The sequence below is a fragment of the Brachyhypopomus gauderio genome, unplaced genomic scaffold (genome assembly GCF_052324685.1).
Source record: "Brachyhypopomus gauderio isolate BG-103 unplaced genomic scaffold, BGAUD_0.2 sc609, whole genome shotgun sequence".
NCBI classification, from domain to species: domain Eukaryota; kingdom Metazoa; phylum Chordata; class Actinopteri; order Gymnotiformes; family Hypopomidae; genus Brachyhypopomus; species Brachyhypopomus gauderio.
In genome coordinates, this window is record NW_027507430.1 from 2,465 (window position 1) to 24,319 (window position 21,855).

Sequence of the window (21,855 nt, forward strand, 5' to 3'; positions counted from 1 at the left end):
GACATACTACATCTGCCATTTTACCTGTCATATGATATATGACGTCACACGCTCCAAGTTAAACGCTCCAGTTGAATCATGGGATAGGACAGTACGCTGCAATCGCATACTTCAAAATGGCTCCCGATTCAGTAAGCCATCTGGGTACTGTCGTGGAAATTCTCCGTCACAACAACCGGGGTCTCTCTGTAAGAAAAGATGCGAGCTCGGAGAGTGACAATTAGTGAAAGCAACACACACACACGTTGGTTACTTTACCAAATCACTCTGGTTTATTGTTCAAACCTCCAACCCTTTTATACAGTCTTAGGGCTGGTTGGTCATGTGAAACATTATCAGCACAATTACAGTCAGGTGATGTATTCGTAAATACATGGCATGATTGAATACATGTGTGCTAAACATCAAATGTAAGAATAATTCTGCAATCTAAGGGGAACGTTTCTTGCTGGGCCTGCTGTCCGTCTGGAACATAAAACATGTCATCCTTCTGGAACATGTCCTCACTCCCGCCTTCTCTCTGTGTCGTCCTCGCTGTTGTCCTCGCAAGGGTCAGCTTGACCTCCCGCCGCTGCTCTGAGTGTCTCTCGATCTGGAGGCCTGCCTGCCTGATTCTCTTACCTGCTTCTTCCTGCCACATTCCAACTGCCTTCCAATCAAACTTGCGTCTACCTTTCCTATCTACTTGCTTTTCCCCTTCAGCCAGCTTATCTCTTAATGCATTTATTTGCTCTGAGCTAAACGACCCTTTAGCTGGAAAACCAAAATCCGAAACCCATTTTGGAAACTGTTCAACACTTTCTGCACCATAATTTTTTATCATAAAATTAACATTGGGTGGTGTATATTTCATTGCAACATTCTCAGGGTTCCCTTTACTTTGTTTTGTGTTTCTGTTCCCCATTTGCAGTTCTTACCGAGAGACCTTATTTTATTTTAAAATAAATTTAGGCCTGACTTTGTGCTGCACCCGCCACGAACTCTTACGCTGGGCGCCTATTTCTTCACGTACCGGTACGAATTTTCTAGGCGAATAACGACCCTTGTCTAGTTATTCCCTTACGCTATTAGTGGTCGTCACCACAAGCGCTCAGTCAGCCTCGCTGCAACTGAGATTTTAGATACTAGACTACCCTGTCTTAGTATCGGCGGCCCTGCTCTCTTCTCTAGTTTAATCCACCAACTGTGGATATACACTACGGCGTCCAGGTGACCTGCAGCACAACAGGCGTCTAAAACAATTCACACTTTTGCCTTAATAATTCGTAAACCTCGCTGGTGAAGTACCTTTCTCTGATGAGTCAGATCCTCACCCAGGAGGTCCCATCTGGGTCGCCAAAATTGTCATGGAAATTCTCCGTCACAACAACCGGGGTCTCTCTGTCTAGTCTCCTTGACCCAGTGGATGACCTCAAACTTCCTCTTTCGGTAGCACGCCATGTTCTTAAACACTTCTCTGGGAAAGCAGTTTAATGAAGTCTATATTTCTGATTTCTATTACAGTACTTTGCGCTTACTGTTTAATGCCTACTGTGTACACAGACGCACTAGCCTTTAGTACACTAGCGTACTGAATAAGAAGGACGTCCTTGTATTTGTTATTGTCATGTTGTAATGTCGTCACGGTAATAAATGTTACACGGCTCTTATGGCTTCCTCTCCCTTCGCACCATGACTAATTGGCTTTGCTTAAACTGACATTTATGTTCTGTATCATTTTGCATATTTAAGTGTATTTCCATATATTATATATTTTAAAACATTGTACTTTAACATTTTTCAAATTACTTTTCGTGTAACTCGTGTAACTTTTCAAATAATAGCCTTTTTTTAAGCATGTTTATATATACACATGTATATATTATATATAATTATTAAGTATACTTTTGGAAAATATATAAAAGTCGTTTGAGGTGTATTTTTCAAAAAAGGACATAAAATGAAAAATGTAGGTTTAGTATTCTGTATGCAGTTCAAAAAAGCGTATGCTTCCTTTTCATTAGAGAAACCCAGGTTATGGTCACCATGTTCTTCCAAAGCAGACCGGTCTGTACTACAGATGTGTTACAACGCACTGCACGGTGGCCTGAACGCTGCGACTTATCTGTGTAGGAACCTACTCAACGAACATGTACCCTATGAAATAAGGAAGTTATTTCTCCGAAATTGGTATCAAACGACACTAGTGCGTAATATCCCTATAGTGTGCCGACAGGGCGAGAAAGGAAAATCTTACCATACCAGTGGAATCTAGCGTTATTAGAGCTGCTTTCAGTGAGTCTGACGACCAGGTATATAATCACTAAATATATGGCTTCATGTAGATACATTTCTCCACATTTCTCAGTAAGTTCTCACATGAACATGAACCCGTAGTTTCAGATGTTCCAGACAGGTTCTGTATGTTCCAGACAGCGCCAGACAAAGGCTCTTACAAATCATCTAGATTTAATCTATTTGTTTAATAATACAGATCAGAATGCTTCTCCATATTGCATTTTGGATTTATTTGTCAATGGTTACATCCGGTTATAGGATCTATAATCAAACGCAGAAATAATAACTAGTAAGTATCTGAGTAAGGTTGTGAGAGTAACTGGCATTTGTTCGTGTCTGGTTGGTATCGTCTACTCGAATTTAGACTAACGGTCAAGAGAAGCTGCGTTTCGTCCTGCTACCACAAGATGGCACTGCATGGCCTGAAATTATTCTAGTAAAGCGAATAGCGTCCCACCATTGCTTGTTGGTTCATTTACATGAATTCACATTATACAGTATGTTAATTTCATGAATACATCTCCCAAACCTCAGTTCAAAAGCTTCGATGAGTTATTTTTCTGTTTGGCTCATAATTAGTGCAACATAATTAGTTAATGATTTGGCTCATAATTAGTAGTACAAAATGTGTTAACGAGCTGCATCGCTGATGAGTTGAATAACAGCATGAAGTGCTTTTGCGGTGGAGACACCGGACACCACTTGTATTAATTTACAACAACACAGGATTGTAGTTCATTCTGCACTTTTGCTGACATATTTCTGTTGGCTTTAGTTTGTAATTCAAGGCTGCAATTCACCTATTTAGCATTGAGAACAGTGCTCGTATCCAGAGTGACTGGCATTTATTCATCACGGTGATGTTTTTACCTTCTTCACCAGGTGAAGCCCAAAAGCACTTAAAGCTGAAGGATATACCTAAAGTGTGTAAAACTGTCATACATAAACCTCTAAAGGGAACACTTAGACAGACTGGCAGATGGAGAATGCTTGAGTCAGTTGAGTGTCTCCCATGGCCAGTCCTGCGGCTGATATATACCACACACACACATTTGAGCTCTGTTGCTTTCTCCCCTAACACACACCATCATCTACATATGCTCAGGAGCTGGATTAGGCATTAACCTGTAAGGTGTTTGGGGCACACAGAGATACCCACTGCCTGTATGATAATGAAACAGAGTAACCGGGTATTACAACTGTGATGATCTGTGAATTCTAGCAATGTCAGTAGGTGTTTTCTTTCATTCTAGTCTTTATCCCTTTCATTTGTCACTCTCTCGCTCTCTTTCTCTCATGGTAAACGTGGTATGATCTCCTCCCTTCATCAGAGCGTGGGATTAGATGTGGAAAGGTGACATTAATACTCCACTATGGAGCTGCACGCTGGATAACTAGCTGTGAGCCAGAAGCTAAGTGCTGTGTTGTTTCCAGTGGCTCTCTCTCTCTCTCTCTCTCTCCCTCTCTCTCTCTCACACACACACACACACACAACCCGTCTCAGTGCATGATCAGAGGCAGTATGAAGGAATTCATCAAAATCTGACTGAATTGTTTGCAGAGAACCGTCTCTGGTTTATGCCTGGATTCCCTGTAAGTGGAATGGAAAGAAGTGGGACCTTGTAAAAGAGAGAGAGAGAGAGAGAGAGAGAGAGAGAGAGAGAGAGAGAGAGAGAGAGAGAGAGAGAGAAGGGGGAGAGAGCAGAAAAACACAAATAGGGAAGCCAGCGAAGGAAAAAGGGAATCGCATTATATGAGAAATACAAAAAGGATGAAAGGAGAAAACGAGTAAGAAATGTTTGTAGTTCCACTGCCAGCCAGCAGGATGCGCTGTGCTACCACAGGAGGAAACCTTTATCTTTTGGATTAATACCTCCTCTCTGACACTTCATCTGTCAGTTCACTAATCAGTTCCCTGTATGCCATCCACACATTGGTCAGAGTGGTGATTTACTGACTCCACACCACATGTGCCTGTGTTAAAATCATCTTCTTCTGAAGAGCTTACCGGGGAACAAGATCAAGTCACTAGAGAGACAGAAGACTCCTTCGTTTCAGGGGTTAACCCCCCCTGTTTCAGGAGACGACCCCCACCCCGTTTCAGGAGGACACTCTTCCGTTTCACGAGATGGCCCCTCCGTTTCACGATGACCCCTTTGTTTCACAAGATGACCCCTCCGTTTCACGATGACCCCTCTGTTTCAGGAGGTGACTCTCCGTTTCACGATGACCCCTCTGTTTCACAAGATGACCCCTCCGTTTCACGGGATGACCCCTCCGTTTCAGGAGGTGACCCCTCCGTTTCACGATGACCCCTCTGTTTCACAAGATGACCCCTCCGTTTCACGAGATGACCCCTCCGTTTCACGAGATGACCCCTCCGTTTCACGATGACCCCTCTGTTTCACAAGATGACCCCTCCGTTTCACGAGATGACCCCTCCGTTTCAGGAGGTGACCCCTCCGTTTCAGGTAGGGGTGGGAATCGTTTACTATCTCACGATTCAATTCGATTCCGATTTTGGGGGCCACAATTCAATTCAAAAATCGATTTTCGATTCAAAACGATTTTCGATTCAAAAAACGATTTGATTTATAAAAATGTCTGCTTCAGTCTATAAAATCTGCATGATCTACTACAGTCTGCTTTGCAAGACAGAATGACAAATACAGAAAATAAAGTGTCTTTCACGTTTAATTAACAAAAATTAAGTGCTTTGGTAAAATAAAATGGTTTTTGTTGTTACCAAAATTCTTGAGCTTCATTTTGCGAGCTGTCAGGGCTGGCTCGGATGCAGTTCCCCCAGCCGTCGCTAGGGGCACCAGAGTCAGTCCCAGACTAAACCGACGTAACCGTACGTTCTCAGCCAGTCTCTGCTTTCTCTGTGATTGCTTATCGTTTAATGGTGTCTCGCCACCTCTCTGTTATGCTTTCTCTTTACTTATTCGAGTATCTCATGCGTCGCTTCCTGACCCATCTCAAGTTTTCCCAATCCTGTATGTCTTCCTATCCATTTTGCCTTTATTTTTGGGAAGGGTTTTATTTTGCTGCAGCGTTTTTTGCCAGTTACTTCTGCTGGTGTCCTTGGTTTCGTTTTCGCGTTGCATTTATCCGCGCTGTTTTTTAGTTACTGTTGTTGTTTTGCTTCTTCCTCCCGTCTCACTACGGTTGAGTGTTATTTTTCACGCGTTGTATTTTCCGCATTGGTTTTTTGTTTTGCTTTCTATTCTCTTGTGCGTTGAGTCTTCCGTGTTGTTTTGTTTGTTCGTTCTGGGTCGCTGTGCGCGTTTCCCTCTCGCTAATACATTTGACGAATGTCAAACGTCTTGCTCTTGCGAACCGGCACTTGGGTCCATCCTTCTCTATATTATTTCTCACCCTTCTCTATATTAACGCTCCCGTGCTCACCGCGTTACACAAGCCTTGCACACGAGCTACATTGTGTCCAGTTCGGTCTTCCCCGGCATTCGGTAAAAACCAAAATGAACCCATATTTTGGCCTTAAATGAAGACCGGACAGGTTGAATATCTCTTTCCTCCATCTGTTTTGAACCTTTTCTGCGCATGAGTGTGTCCCAGAACCTGCTGCGTAAAGTATTGCGTAATTTTGTAATTGCATAACGCGAGACTTCACGACTTAGAATCGATTTTGGAACATTTAAAATCGATTCTGAATCGTAGTGAATGAGAATCGATTTTTGATATATGAATCAATTTTTTGGCACACCTCTAGTTTCAGGAGGTGACCCCTCTGTTTCACAAGATGACCCCTCCGTTTCACGAGATGACCCCTCCGTTTCACAAGATGACCTCTCTGTTTCACAAGATGACCCCTGTTTCACAAGATGACCCCTCCGTTTCAGGAGGTGACCCTCCGTTTCACGATGACCCCTCTGTTTCACAAGATGACCCCTCCGTTTCACGATGACCCTTCCGTTTCACGAGGTGACCCCTCTGTTTCCAACAGACAGGAGGGTGTCCTGTACATGCAACTGTACTGTAAGTTCCAATGTAAAACCAAGGTGATCACTTTGTTTACGCTTCACAACAGGGAAACCCCATCTTCACACTGGAAAGGCGTGTGTCTGCTGGGTGGAGAAGTTCTACTACCCAGCTGCCACTGCGGAGGAGGGTAACTGCGCAGTGCACGTGGGGGAGCAGCTACCCAGTAAACAATGGGAAGTAGAGTCAGTGAATCCCAGTTTAAGTACTATACTCACTATACTCCCTACTTTATCACACACGCCAGCCAAACAGCTCATGCTCAGAAAGTAACTGGAGTAACAGTGATGGAGTAATAATACTGTAAGAACGTAAGAGAGGTCCTTCAACGCAAGAGAGGTCCTTCATCAGCTGTGAAAGCAAAGTGCTTCTGAATTAGTAGGAGAAAGAACCAATTTATTTATATCATTGTGGTAATGAGGTTGGTGGTATCCAGAAGCAGTTCCCCATGTCCAAGGCCATCGCCCAAGACCTGTTCTGCCTCTGTAGCTACAACTTCACCGACCAGGGCAGTCTGTCTGTGCCCCACTTTCTGGTGGACTTTTGCAGACTCCATAAGACAACACACCCCCACAACTTCATGTTTCATAATCTCTGGCCACATTCAGGTGATCCACCATGACATCCAAACGCCCACTGGAGTGGCCCTGTTGAGAAGCAGAGGCCATAGAGGAGGATACTGACTAAATGTTCAAGATAGATGTTCTCAAGCCCTCATCAGCTCAAGTATCCTGGTATCAAAGCAAGATGGCTACTGGCATTTCCGCAATGACTTAAAATGAAGTCTCGGTTTTACTCCTACACTCTACTCAGTCACTGAGTGGCTAGGTTGAGCCCTGACCTGATGGAGGGGTTCTGGTAGGTGGACCGTCTCCTGGGAACCTGACCCAGAACTGCCCCTCAATTCCCAGCAGACACCGGCAGTGTGGAGGCCTCTCCTCTTATCTCCAAGGTGATCCATGCCACCGCCCAAACAGCTGGAAGATGTGGACCTGAAACCCCATTATCAGTTCATGGCAGCCTACACGAATGTGATTATCTACTCCACCCCTACACCACTGGGCTGGAAACATCTCTGGACCACATCACCAGTCTGCTCATTACAGCCATGCAAACCTTCATTAATCACACCACCTATTTAAACGTGTATGTTCAGGCTAGTCTATGCGAAGTCTTACGATTGTATTTCATTCTCTGGTCTTGTCTGGTTTTCAGATCTTCTCTTTTCTTTACTCACCTGTTTTGTTTGTTTTTTGCTGTTTTTTTTTACTTTGACTGTTTTTTGGGCCCTGTTCTTTGGATCTCCCTTGTTGTTCTATTAAACCACTGAAATATTACCAATTTCTCGGTCACTGCATTCCTCCTGACCGAGAACACAGAAAAAAGGTCAAGTGGAATGCTGAAATTTAATCCACCTTCCAGCTGCACAAGAATCGTCCAGCCACTGAGTCAATGTGACAGAACCTTCACCTCACCAGGCGTTTCATCAGCTCCTGCAGCGTACCAGGGTCCCGAGGCGGTCCTGACACGGGACTCTGAGGAGAAGGAACGCCTGGTGCTCGTCTTTAACAGATGGTGCCCTGGAACACGGCGCCACGGCCAGTGAACAACGATGAATCTTAATTTTGTTCAGTTTGTTTTTGTAGGAAAAAACATTGAATTGCAGATACTGTTGATGTTGAAGGAAGACATCAAGAGAGGAGACGGAGAGAGCACAGACTGAACAACAGCACCACAGACTGAACAGCACCACAGACTGAACAACAGCACCACAGACTGAACAGAAGCACCACAGACTGAACAACATCACCACAGACTGAACAGCAGCACCACAAACTGAACAACATCACCACAGACAGAACAGCAGCACCACAGACTGAACAACTGCACCACTGACTGAACAACAACACCACAGATTGAACAACTGCACCACAGAGTGAACAACAGCACCACAGACTGAACAACACCACAGACTGAACAACAGCACCACAGACTGAACAACTGCACCACAGACTGAACAACAGCACCACAGACTGAACAACTGCACCACTGACTGAACAACACCACAGACTGAACAACAACACCACAGATTGAACAACTGCACCACAGAGTGAACAACAGCACCACAGACTGAACAACACCACAGACTGAACAACTGCACCACAGACTGAACAACAGCACCACAGACTGAACAACAGCACCACAGACTGAACAACTGCACCACAGACTGAACAACAGCACCACAGACTGAACAACTGCACCACTGACTGAACAACAACACCACAGACTGAACAACTGCACCACAGACTGAACAACAGCACCACAGACTGAACAACAGCACCACAGACTGAACAACTGCACCACAGACTGAACAACAGCACCACAGACTGAACAACTGCACCACAGACTGAACAACAGCACCACAGACTGATTCAGCAATATTAAGCTAAGGCTAGGACTTTTAAACATTAGATCACTTGCATCAAAAGCTGTGATAGTAAACGAAATAATCTCAGATAACAGACTAAATGCACTCTGTTTAACAGAAACATGGGCTAGAGTAGGCGAATATGTAAGTTTTAATGAAGCAGCTCCTCCTGGATACAGTTATGTTCATCAGCCCCGTATCACAGGGCGTGGAGGTGGAGTAGCCACAATATATGACACAGACATAGGTTTTACTGTAAAACCAACCACCTCTATTAACTCATTCGAGGCTTTGATAGGTGAAATAGGCAATAATCGTATAGGCAATAAAACAAAGCTTAAATTAGTGACCATCTATCGACCGCCGGGTCCCTACTCAGAATTTCTTCAGGAATTTGCTGAGTTTCTTTCGGAACTAGTCTTAACCATCGAGAGATTTGTAATTGTGGGTGATTTCAACATTCATTATGAAAATGAATCAGACCCACTGAAAATTGCGTTCGACTCCATACTAGATTCAGTAGGTATAGCCCAAAATGTGACAGGGCCTACCCACCGCTGTAAACACACCTTAGACTTAATACTTACTTACGGATTAAACATAGAACATCTGGCAGTCATCCCCCAAAATGACGCCATTTCAGATCATTTCTTACTAATATATGAAATGACTTTATACAATGTACATCAGATGCGCCATACAAAAACCACGCGCACTATTACATCCGACACTGCAGCAACATTTATAAACTTACTGCCAGAGCTACCGAACACTATGCCACTGCAGCCCAATGAATTGGAACAGGCAACACAACAGTTTTATTCCACACTCAGCAATACCTTAGACAGTGTAGCTCCAATTAAAACAAAATTAATTAGGGAGAAAAAGCTTACACCATGGTATGACGAACACACTCGTCTTCTAAAACAGGCAGCCTGAGCAGCGGAGCGAAAATGGAAATCCACCTCACTAGAAGTGTTTAGAATCACATGGAAAGACGCCATAGTCAAATATAAACATGCCCTAATAAAAGCTAGAGCCGCATACTATTCGACACTAATAGAAAACAACAAGAATAACCCTAGATTTCTCTTCGCGACGGTATCTAAACTAACAAGAAATATCAACGACACTAGTTCTAACACAGCACTTACACACACTAGCGATGAATTTTTAAACTTTTTCAATAATAAAATAGATAATATCCGACTACAGAGTCGTAATACATTGCAGCCTAACCTCCAATCCAACCCCAGTAGTTCAGCTATTAGTAACTATGCATCCAAAAATATTACTGAGCTAAATATCTTCAATCCTATATCGCAAAAAGAGCTCACAACATTGATTAATTCGTCTAAGCCTACATCATGTATATTTGACCCAGTTCCAACCCGTCTATTTAAAGACCTACTCCCAGCCACTGCAGGGCCCTTACTTAATATGATTAACTCCTCCCTTAACCTAGGTTACATGCCCAAACAATTAAAATGCGCCGTAATTAGACCCTTGATTAAAAAACAGAATCTCGATCCGCAGATTTTAGCCAACTATAGACCCATTTCTAATCTCCCATTTATCTCTAAAATTTTAGAAAAAGCAGTTTCCAATCAGTTAAACCACTATCTCCAATCAAATAGTATCCATGAAAAGTTCCAATCAGGATTTAGACCAAACCACAGCACTGAAACAGCTTTACTCAGGGTAGTGAATGATCTACTAATATCGGCCGATAATGGGCTCGTCTCGTTCCTTATACTGTTGGATCTTAGTGCAGCTTTTGATACTGTAGACCACAACATTTTGCTGGATAGACTAGAAAACACAGTAGGTATTAAAGGAGTCGCACTCTCCTGGTTTAGATCATATTTAACTGACCGCTTCCAATGTGTAAGTGTTAATAATAAAACCTCTAAATCTGTGCAGGTTAAATATGGTGTCCCACAAGGGACAGTCCTAGGACCACTTCTATTCACACTGTACATGTTACCCTTAGGCGAAATTATGCATAAGCATGACATCAGTTTCCATTCCTACGCAGACGACACTCAGCTATATTTATCGGCAAAACCCGATGATTTAGGCGCAAACAGTAAGATTGAGAAATGTGTAGAAGAGATAAAACATTGGATGGCATGTAACTTTCTAGCACTAAATGCCGATAAAACAGAATTGATAATAGTTGGGTCTAGGGCTGCGAGAGACAAGATACATAATGCAGCATTGAATCTACATTCTTTTACTATAACCCCCAGCGCAGAGGTAAAGAACTTGGGCGTCACAATAGACCCAGATCTCTCGTTCGATACACATATTAATAATATAACTAGGGTAGCGTTCTTTCACTTGCGCAACATTGCCAAAATTAGAAACATATTAAATATTAGTGATGCAGAAAAACTAATCCATGCATTCATATCCTCTCGTTTAGATTATTGCAACAGTCTCCTAGCTGGATGTTCTGGTAAATCGATAAACAAACTCCAGCTGGTTCAGAACGCAGCAGCACGAGTTTTAACAAAAACTAAAAAGTTTGATCACATTAGTCCCGTACTATCGTCATTACACTGGCTGCCAATTAGATTCCGTATTGACTATAAAATACTTTTATTAACATATAAAACGCTGCATGGCTTAGCTCCAGACTATCTTAGTGAACTTATTGAACAATATAACCCAGCGCGTTCACTTCGCTCGCAGGACGCAGGGTTATTAACTGTTCCTAGGATCAAAAAGATCACAGCAGGTGGAAGAGCCTTTTCTTTTAAAGCTCCACAATTGTGGAATAATCTTCCTGCCTCTATTCGGGACTCAGACACAGTCTCAATGTTTAAAACTCGATTAAAGACTCATCTGTTTAGTTTGGCCTTTGATTAATCTGTTACATATTTACTACATCTCGTATCTTTTCTCCGAGGTTCACCTGGAGAGTAACATTGCAGTCGGAGCCTACAATACCAGCATCGCTGCTCCGACACGGAATGAAAGCCTGGCGTTCATCAACAGACATTTACAGTGACAATATCATAACCCAGAACTTTCATTTTTACCTTTACTTAGTCTGATTGTGTGATTTGTGTGTGACTTGTGTATTTGTCTGTATTTTGTGTAATCTGTGTGTTAACGGGCCGCCCAATGGAGGATGGGTTCCCTTTTGAGTCTTGGTTCTCCCGAGGTTTCTTCCTATTCCCCACTATCTTAGGGAGTTTTTCCTCGCCACTGTCGCCCTTGGCTTGCTCATTAGGGTTCTGGACCCGTAGTATTGTTAACCTTTTAAATCCTGTAAGGCGCTTTGTGACAACATGTGTTGTGAAAAGCGCTATACAAATAAACTTTGATTGATTGATTGATTCACCTACTGCTGCTTTATTTTGATGAATGTTTACTGGTTTAATGTTTTCTTTACTGGTTTGCTGCAGTAGTTTATTAGAACACTACTTGTCTTGTTTTGCTGTTGGACCTGAAATATGTGGAGTTTTTTTGAGTGGCAGGAGGAGATTTGGTTAACTGTGACAGTGTCGTTATCGCCAGCTCACCTACACACTACACTCACCGCTCAGCCTGTGAGTCACATGACCGCACTCACCACCCAGCCTGTGTGTCACACGACTGCACACATCACACTGGAGAAATAGAGCATTTAGTGTCATTCTAGCAAAGTTGCTGTGCCACCATTTCAACGTGGAAGACAGACCAGTGCAGACTGATCAAGCAGGAGGACATTAGGCTAATTCAGCCGTTAGCCCTGCACCCCAGCCGCTATTATCAGCTATTATCAGCGGTGTTAGAAGTAACTTGACATTTTGTGTGATTGTTTGAATTGCATGTACACCATTTTACTACTTATCTTCACATCTATCTCGACAAGGATTGAGATGTTTACTTAGCGTGCTATAGATTTTGTGGAAAATCTTTTTGTAGTTAGCTCAGTTGTTAGCTCTGGTGTCTACTGAGTTATCTCCGTAGATGGCGGTCCAATCATTTGCAGTTCCACATACCCCCCCCCCCCCCCTCTCTCCTCCTCTACCCCATTCTCCAACAAGGATCTAGAAAATGAAATGTATGATGAACCTGCTTGTAGTGTTTTCAAATGTTTTTGAAGAACACTTACTGTATATTGTCACTTTAATTTCCTAAATTTTAAGTGTAATAAAACAAATGAATAAAAACGTACAAATAATGCAAACTCTCGACACATCCTAACTATACACACATACATACATATCTATAAGAATCTATAGCAAAGAAATAAGTATTCAAAATGTACACAGTCACTAAATAAGTGAATACAGGAGACCAGAGGTTCAAGTGTTTTAAGTTCTACCATGATTTGTATAATATTTTCTCCACTGGTAAACAATTCAAGATCAGATCTAATGTCTTCTTAGAAGGAGCCTCTGAGTTTAATTGTAACTGTAATACCAAAATAATTTTTAGCTAAATATTGGAATGTTTTGATGACCGATGTTATTAATGTGCAGAAATATTCAGAGTGTTATGGCGGCAGATCCAGTATCTGCGTCATTCAGGATTTAAGAAGCACTCTGGTAAGTAACGGACGCGTGAAACCGTGTGTTTAACAAAAAAAATATCTTTATATAAGAAAAAAGCAATTCCAAACTCTTCTTTTTACAGTTTTCTTCCAATAAATCTCAACACAGGTAAGCACGGTCAAAAAACTGTGTGTGTCCGTGCTTCTAGATCGTTCTTCCAAACACTAGCACTCCCCCAGCTCCACAGCATCCCCTCTAGGCTATCAAAATAAGAGTCCCATCGTAAATTTGCTGTTCAACTAAACTGACATTATTATCTTTCATGAAATAATACAAAAATTACAAAAAACACTCATAAACAATAAAACAAATACAAATTCTTATTTATGGCTCTAACATTCCGGCCCCTAATTGTATTGGCAGGATACAAAACAATTACAAACCTACTAATAGAGCCATATCCATATCGATCCAACATCTACTGTACATAGTAACTTATTAATCAAATTTCTGGGTATGAGTCCATTATTAATCCTTTCTTGACTCATTCTGCTTCCTGCAAAAGACAAAGTTTGTTAGTAGGCCTTTCCAATAGGGTTGATTTTGTTTGAACTTGAACCCGTCTGACCACTCCTCTTGAGTCTGGGTAGGTCTTACGGATTCTTCCAGTCAACCAGGCATTCCTTGGGGCAGAATTGTCCACAATGAGAACAAGGTCTCCAGGAGTGAGATTTCTCTTGCGAGTATTCCACTTCTGTCGCTCTTGCAGCAACGGGAGGTATTCCTGGGTCCATCTTGACCAAAACAAAGTCGCCATATATTGTATCTGTCTCCATCTTCTACGGGAGTATAGGTCATCCCTGCTAAATATGCCAGGTGGAAGAGCTGGTTGCCTTTTCATTAACAGAAGGTGATTTGGAGTCAAAACCTCTAGGTCATTGGAATCATCAGAGGCAGCAGTTAAAGGTCGATCATTAATGATTGCTTCAACTTCGCTTAGCAGTGTGTGGAGGCCATCATCATCCAACACCTGCTGTCTCAATAGAGAATTCAACACCTTCCTTACAGTGCGAATCTGTCTTTCCCATATTCCACCTTGGTGTGATGCAGTCGGGGTGTTAAAAATCCAGGTGATGCCTTTCTGCATTAAGTATTCTCTGATTTGAGATTGATCAAGCTCCTCTAGAGCCTCTCTGAGTTCTCTCTCGGCACCAACAAAATTTGTGCCATTGTCAGAGCGCATTGTTGACACTTGACCTCTTCTACAGATAAATCTTCTGATGGCATTAATGCATGATGAGGTATCTAAAGAGTGAGCCACTTCTATGTGGACGGCTCTAAGGGCAAGGCATGTGAACAAGACGCCATAGCGTTTTACCATGCTACGTGCTCTTCTGACCTCAAAGGGTCCAAAATAGTCTACGCCTACATGTGTAAACGGAGGCTGGTCAGGGAGTACACGTTCCTCAAGTAAGTCTGCCATTTTTTGCTCTGCAGGTTTTGCGTGCAGCTTTCTGCATGTAATGCAACTGGATATCACTGTTCGAGAGGCTCTGTTTAATCCTGGAATCCAGTATCGCTGTCTGACCTTTGCTATTAAATGATTTCTTCCACAGTGACCATTCTGACGGTGAACATGCGTCAGAATCAGCTTTGCAAGGTGGTGATCCTTGTGTAGCACTGTCGGGAATCTGGATTCTTCTGGCATGGCTGACTTGTTCAGCCGACCCCCCACTCTAATGACACCATCTTGCAGTACAGGATCCAATCTGTAGAGTGGACTAGACTTCTTAACTTGGGAATTTTGTCCTTGGAGTGAGGCCAACTCCTCTGGATACATCTCCCTTTGACTGTGACATATCAATGTAATTTCTGCATCCACCAAATCTTGCATTGATAAAGGTTTCTTCTCCACTGACTGCCTTAATCTTTTCATTTCTTCTTGAACTTTCAAGTCCTGTTTTCTTTTATCACTCTCAGTTAAAGCAACAACAGCTTTGCATTCCTTTCTCTTGTTGACTAAGTAGTGAAGCATGTCTTTCAATCGCAACATCCATGCCACCGCTTTCTTCAGTCTATGCCAGTCAGAGTAGTATTCTACCAACGTTGTCATGGCTGCAACTTTGGCTGTGCTAACGAGACTGACTAGTGTTGCTCTTCTTAATTCACTATCCTCGTCCATGGTGTTGTGTATGTCTGGTCTTGTCGGCCACTCACGCTCATCTTTATAAAGGAAATGTGGACCGTGAATCCAGTTGTCATTCTTGATGAGTGAGGTAAACCTCATTCCTCTTGAAGCTACATCTGCTGGATTGAATGAACTATTCACATATCTCCACTGAGATGGTAAAGTAGCTTCCCTGATGAATGCAACTCGATTGGCCACAAAGGTCTTGAAGCGTGAAGCATCATTCTCTATGTATCTAAGTACAGTCATACTGTCCGTCCAAAACACAGACTCTTCAACTGTGGTCTCCATTTCTCGTCTTAACAGTTTATCCACCTTCACTGCTATGACTGCAGCAGTCAGTTCCATTCTAGGTACTGTTACTTTCTTCAGAGGTGCCACTCTGGATTTAGACATAAGCAGTGTGCAGCACTTCTTTCCATCCTTACTGGTAAGCAGAATGTAAGAAGCTGTACCATAACCACTCTCACTTGCATCCGAGAAATTGTGTATCTGAGCCTTGAGAGTAGGACCAAAGTCCTTCGGCTTGATACATCTGTCCACCCGGAAGTCAGACAACACCTGCAGCTCTGAAAGCCACTGCAGCCACCTTCGTGAATGCCTTTTGGTGATTTCCTCATCCCAGCTCAATTTCTCTTGGCAAAGCTCTCTCAAAATCAGTTTAGCTGGGAGGATGCATGGAGCCACTAGGCCCTGAGGGTCATAGACCGAGTTCACTATTGAGAGTATTCCTCTTCTAGTGGTTGGTCTTTCTGGTACATTCACTTTGAACTAGGGATGCAAATGATTAATCGACTTTCGATTAATTGTCGATTAAGACGTTACTCGATCAAAATGTATTAATCACGATTAATCATTAGAGAGCGCTCCTGTATTAACTTGAACAGAGCGTACGAGAGGTGAACACGTGTCGCGAAAGACCAGAGTGGAAAACAAAATGAAGCGGGCGAAAAGACGTACGGTGTGGGACCATTTTGAAGCGTGTTCGGGAAATGAGGCAGAAACTGCGTAATCCAGAAAATCCCAAGGAGGGAAACTTTATTTTCCACGCAACTCAATAGCACTGTTCTCTTCCCCTCCCCTGGCGCGTGCAGGCGCCGCTCTCCCAGTGTCACTTAAAGGGCCAAGTGCCTGTCTGTTAGGGAATTCGCTGCGAGGAGTAGTAGTCGCTACAATTTCAACATTGCTAATTTAGGCAAAGAAGTCAAATGTTCTGTGTGTAATGCGGTATTGAAGTACAACAGTTCCACTAGCTCACTCAATTATCATTTGAACACCATGCATGCAGCTGTCCTGCATATCACCAGTGCACCTGGTCAACCTAAAATCACAGCTACACTGGGAAGGCGAGCGTTTTCGAAGCTCGCTACAAAAAAATACGAGTGAGCTAAAAACAAAGCTATCTACTGCTACTACTGTAGCCCTTACAACAGATTGTTGGACGGCTCTAACAACAGAAAGTTACATTACTGTGACGTGCCACTACACTGACGAGAACTGGCAGCTAAAATCTGCAGTGCTGATTACGACGAACATGTCGGATAGACACACCGCTGACAGTTTAACTGACAAGCTCAATGATGTTGTGGAAACTTGGGCACTCTCCGGTCGCGTTACAGGATGTGTTCACTACAAAGCTAGAAACATTGTCCAAACATGGGCTCAATAATATTCTGTTTGGCTCTCTATTTAATTTCTTTTTTTTTTTAAACATTTTTTTAAATGTCTAATGTTTCAAATTGAACTGAGCCAGTCCTTAATTTATTCCTTTTTTAAAATGAAAGAATGTATTTTGTTATACCATAATTTCCTCATGCATAATTACTTGAGCAATATATAATATAATACAATATAATTATCATAATATAATATATACTTTTTGAACAAAGTGTTTTAACTACACTGCTCAAAAAAATAAAAGGAACACTTAAACAACACAATGTAACTCCAAGTCATCCACACTTCGTGTTCAGATAGGAAGCAACACTGATTGTGAATCAATTTCAACTGCTCTTGTGCAAATGGAACAGACAACAGGTAGAAATGAGAGATTTTCAACTGATTTCAAAGATTTTTATTAATTGAGATCTAGGATGTGTTATTTTAGTGTTCCCTTAATTTTTTTGAGCAGTATATTTAGCTGATATTTTTAAAAGCCCTATTGAAACACTGAAATTCAGGTGAAAAACGCCGCTTATCGATTAATCGAAAGTCGATCGATAAGATCAGTCAACTAACGATTAATGAATTAATCGATAATTTGCATCCCTACTTTGAACCTAAAAGTGTCCGACTCCGTACACCACTGGACTCCTAAGGCTCTTTCTGTTGGCATAGTGTCTTTACTCAAGTCTAAGTCCTTCACCTCCAAGGCTCTCTCATTCTCAGGTATACATGACAGAACTCGTCTGCTGTTACTAACCCATTTTGTCAGGTTAAATCCACCTCTTGAGCATAACGCCTTCAGTGACTGTGAAAGTGATATGGCTTGCTCTTCAGAAGCTACTGCAGTCAAACAATCATCAAGGTAAAAATTTCTCTCAATTGTTTTTGCAGCTTCAGCTGTTGTCTCATTTTTTTTGTCTTCTGCTGTCTTTCTTAAGGCAAAACAAGCACAGCTTGGGGAGGAAGTAGCTCCAAAGATATGTACAGTCATTCTGTACTCTTGAAGAGTTCCACTCAAGTCTCCATCTGGCCACCAGAGGAAACGTAGAAAGTCATAGTCTTTGGGAGGTACCCTGACCTGGTAAAACATTGCCTCTATGTCGGCCATCACTGCCACTGACTCTTCTCTAAACCTTGTCAGCACTCCAATCAAGGTATTAGTGAGATCAGGCCCTTGAAATAACTGGTTATTCAATGAAACTCCTTGATATGTGGCTGTGCAGTCAAAGACAACTCTTATTTTCTTCTTTTTAGGGTGGTACACCCCATGGTGTGGGATATACCAGACCTCTCCTTCCTTGCTCTGGCCACTTTCCTCAGGCACCTTTTCTGCGTAGCCTCTTGCTATGATGTCATGCATGAAAGCCTTATAGTCAGCGTGGAACTGTGAGTTCCTGTTGAGCTTCCTTTTAAGGTTGATTGCTCTTTGTTCTGCAAGACTGCGATTACTGGGCATCTTCACTGGCCTGTTCCTAAATGGGAGACTGATGCAGTAATGTCCATCAATGAACTGACAAGACTGTTCAACGTCCTTCATGAACCGTCGATCATCTTGTGACATCTCTTTTCTGTCCTCACAGCTTCGCTCTGAGAAATCAGTGTTAAAGTTTTGAGTTAATAACTCTTCAATGCTTACCACGGATATCCTGTTTACAGTGAAACTCTGTAATCCTTCATCTATGTCCTGAGGATGATCTTTTCTTCTAAGTGGACCATTGACAATCCATCCCATTGCTGTTCGTACTGCATATGGACCGTCGCCTTGGCTATTGATGACTTGCCATGGTTCTACTGCCTTGTGAGCATTAGAGCCAATTAGCAGGCCAATCTCTGCATTGATACTCGGTAGGCATACCTCCTTAAGGTATGTCCACCTCTTCAGGTCTTTTTGCTGAGGAATGTTTTCCTTCTTGACAGGAATTTCAGGCTGTGTGAACACTGAAGGTAGGTCAACATACTTGTTCTCTTCAAGTCCAGCAACTTCCAAGTCTGACAAGATATGGCTATGAACAAGCTTCTCCTGACCCATAGTTCGGAGCAAGATCTCCGTCTTCCTGCCTCTAAGGTTCAGCATTCTCATGACCTTCTCTGTACAAAAAGTCGCAGAACTGCCCGAGTCGATGAAGGCATAGGTCTCTAATGTCTGTGTACCTTTTTTGGACTTGAGTCTTACCGGAACAATGGCCAAAACACATTCTCCATTTCCGGCCCCAGTGTATCCACATGTTTTCTGTTCTACAGCACTAATGGACTGTGTGTCTGATGCACTTTTTTTGTCATCCTTGACTGATGCTGTTTCATCCTTTTGCACATGTAGAATGCTTGGATGTTTCCGTGAGCATACCTGGCAGGTCAACTTTCTTGTGCAATCTTTACTTAGGTGACCCCGAACAAGGCATCCGAAACAGAGACCTTTAGACCTCAAAAAGTCAATCTTATCCTTATGTACCTGCTTCTTGAACTTCTCACAGTTTTCCACTGTGTGGTTCTTTTCACAGTATACACATGTCTCTGGCTTGGATTTACCCTGGTCTGTCTTTGCACTTTGGGTTGACTGCGCTGATTTCTTTTTGTTTGTGTCAATGCTTATAACAAAACTGCTACTCCTTGTAGTGTTTCCTTTGGCTTTCTTGACAGTCATGTCCTTTTCCTTTTGTCCAATGGGAGCACTGGCTCCCTGAAGATAGCCAAACAATGGGTCTATGGCAATCTTGGCTTGTCTTTCTATGTAATTCACTAAGTCTGCGAACTTAGCTCTTCTTTCTTTGTTCTCCAGTATTTCAAATGCCACATGTTTCCATTTCTCCCTCATCTTGTACGGCAGTTTGGACAGTACGGCTCTCATGTTCGTTGGGTTATCCATTTCTTCCATGTAGTCGACATCCTGCATGGTGTTTCTGCAACCAATCAAAAAGAGAGCATAGGCATTCAAGCCCTTAGCATCATCTGTCTTTATCTGTGGCCATTTCAATGCTTTCTCAATGTATGCCATAGCTATTTTTAATTCATCACCATATTGCTGATGAAGCAATAGCCTAGCTTCTCTGTAGCCTTTCTCTGGAGGCATGTGTTCGCAACTTCTCACCAGATCTTGCGGCTCTTGAGTGGTATACTGTTCCAGAAAGAAAAGTTTGTCTCTAGCATTCTGTGTCTTGCTGTCAATAGCATTGTCAAAGGCTCTGAGAAAAGATCTATAGGTGAGCGGATCACCAGAAAAGACAGGAATGTCCCTTTTGGGTAATAGAGACAGATCTTGCTGCTTGACCAACATCTCAGTTATCATGTTCTGATGTTGCATCACCTCATAAATCCTGTTCCCTGTAGGCATGGGTTCCTGAGGCTCGTCATGTGAGGCTCTACCTGTAGGCAGCTGATGATGACGATGTGCATGAGGTGCATGCTCCATGTTTCTATTGGTAGTGTCAAGGATATGATCTTGGTCCTTGTAGTTATGACTTGTTGCCGGGACATGAACTCCACATATAGAGTGAGCTCTAGGAATATTTCTATGGGATTCAGCTAGACAACTATTTCCCCCGTCTGTGTGAATGCGTACATCCATACTTGACAACCTGGCTGTCACATATTCATTCATGGCATCACGAGGGCTTTCGTGGCTCTCAAACACCTTCAGCTTAGCAGTAGAGGCTGCAATTGCAGTCTCTAATTCTAACTGTTCCATCTCTGCTTTTAAGTTTGCTTCTTGCAGCTGCATCGCCTTCTTCTTTTTTAGTGATTCTGCTTGTGCTAAAAGAGCTGCTCTTTTTGCTTCTTCTTTCATGCGTGCCACAGAGCTAGTGCACGACACAACTGAAGAACCAGCAGTATTGGAACCAGCTTTACTTTTGCCCTTTCGACTACGTTGAGCTACCACTGAGACACTATCATGTGGAGTAACCTCTTCCTCTTCCTGTATAGTCATTTGTTCCTTTATCCACGTTTCCGTCCTGAACACAAACCCTTTAATGACAGTTGACTTTGGCTCATACCAGTTACTCTGATCTGCGTTAGCTTCATCAGGTGATAACATCTGCACAACACTGTCATTGAGCATGATTAATTCTTCATACAGCTTGTTAAAACATAGCAGTACTTCTGACTCCACTTTATTAACATGCTCCCCTTCACTTTTCATGTTATCAATTTCTTTAATTTTCACTGTAATTTGAGCCATCTTCGTCTTTCTTTGACTAATGAGCCTATGGAGTTTCTCCTCAAGTGCCTTTTGGGTATACTTGGGCTCCCTCTTGTGGTCAACTGTAAGTGGTGTACCACTCGTTGCTTCAAGCAACCGTTCATCCGCCATCTTGGAAACTAAACGATGACTCAGCAGTATTTCTAAGCGAACTTTCAACACTTATGAGCAACTTCTGCCACTCAAAAAACTTTAAAATAACCTTCAGTAGTCTTGATCAGTATTTTCATCCACCAATTAAACTTGAATGAATGTCAACACGTCAATTCAGTCAGGCAGAGCAAGAGTTCCTTGGCTAAGCTCATTTACAGCTCCGTTAGCATTGTTAGCTTCAATTAGCAGGAAAGCTGTACTTACAAAGCACCAACAATCTTGAAAATGGCTCCTTTACTCCTACCATCTCTCATCTTCATCCACATTCTGTTTCATTTCCCTGATGAATGTCCGCTCCTGTTGTAAGGATCCAAGTTTTTTGACTAATGTTATGGCGGCAGATCCAGTATCTGCGTCATTCAGGATTTAAGAAGCACTCTGGTAAGTAACGGACGCGTGAAACCGTGTGTTTAACAAAAAAAATATCTTTATATAAGAAAAAAGCAATTCCAAACTC

At 42.4% G+C, this 21,855-nt stretch overlaps 1 protein-coding gene across 1 annotated transcript; it reads right to left on the reverse strand.

The window, feature by feature from the left end:
- Positions 1-13,239: 13,239 nt before the first annotated feature.
- LOC143506910 (uncharacterized) lies at positions 13,240-20,732 on the reverse strand. The gene is made up of 3 exons (XM_076996490.1): positions 20,623-20,732; positions 18,339-19,947; positions 13,240-16,156 (listed from the first exon to the last, which is right to left on the reverse strand). The coding sequence occupies exons 1-3, from the start codon at positions 20,730-20,732 to the stop codon at positions 13,742-13,744; spliced, it is 4,134 nt and encodes a 1,377-aa protein (XP_076852605.1). The 3' UTR covers positions 13,240-13,741.
- Positions 20,733-21,855: the final 1,123 nt, after the last annotated feature.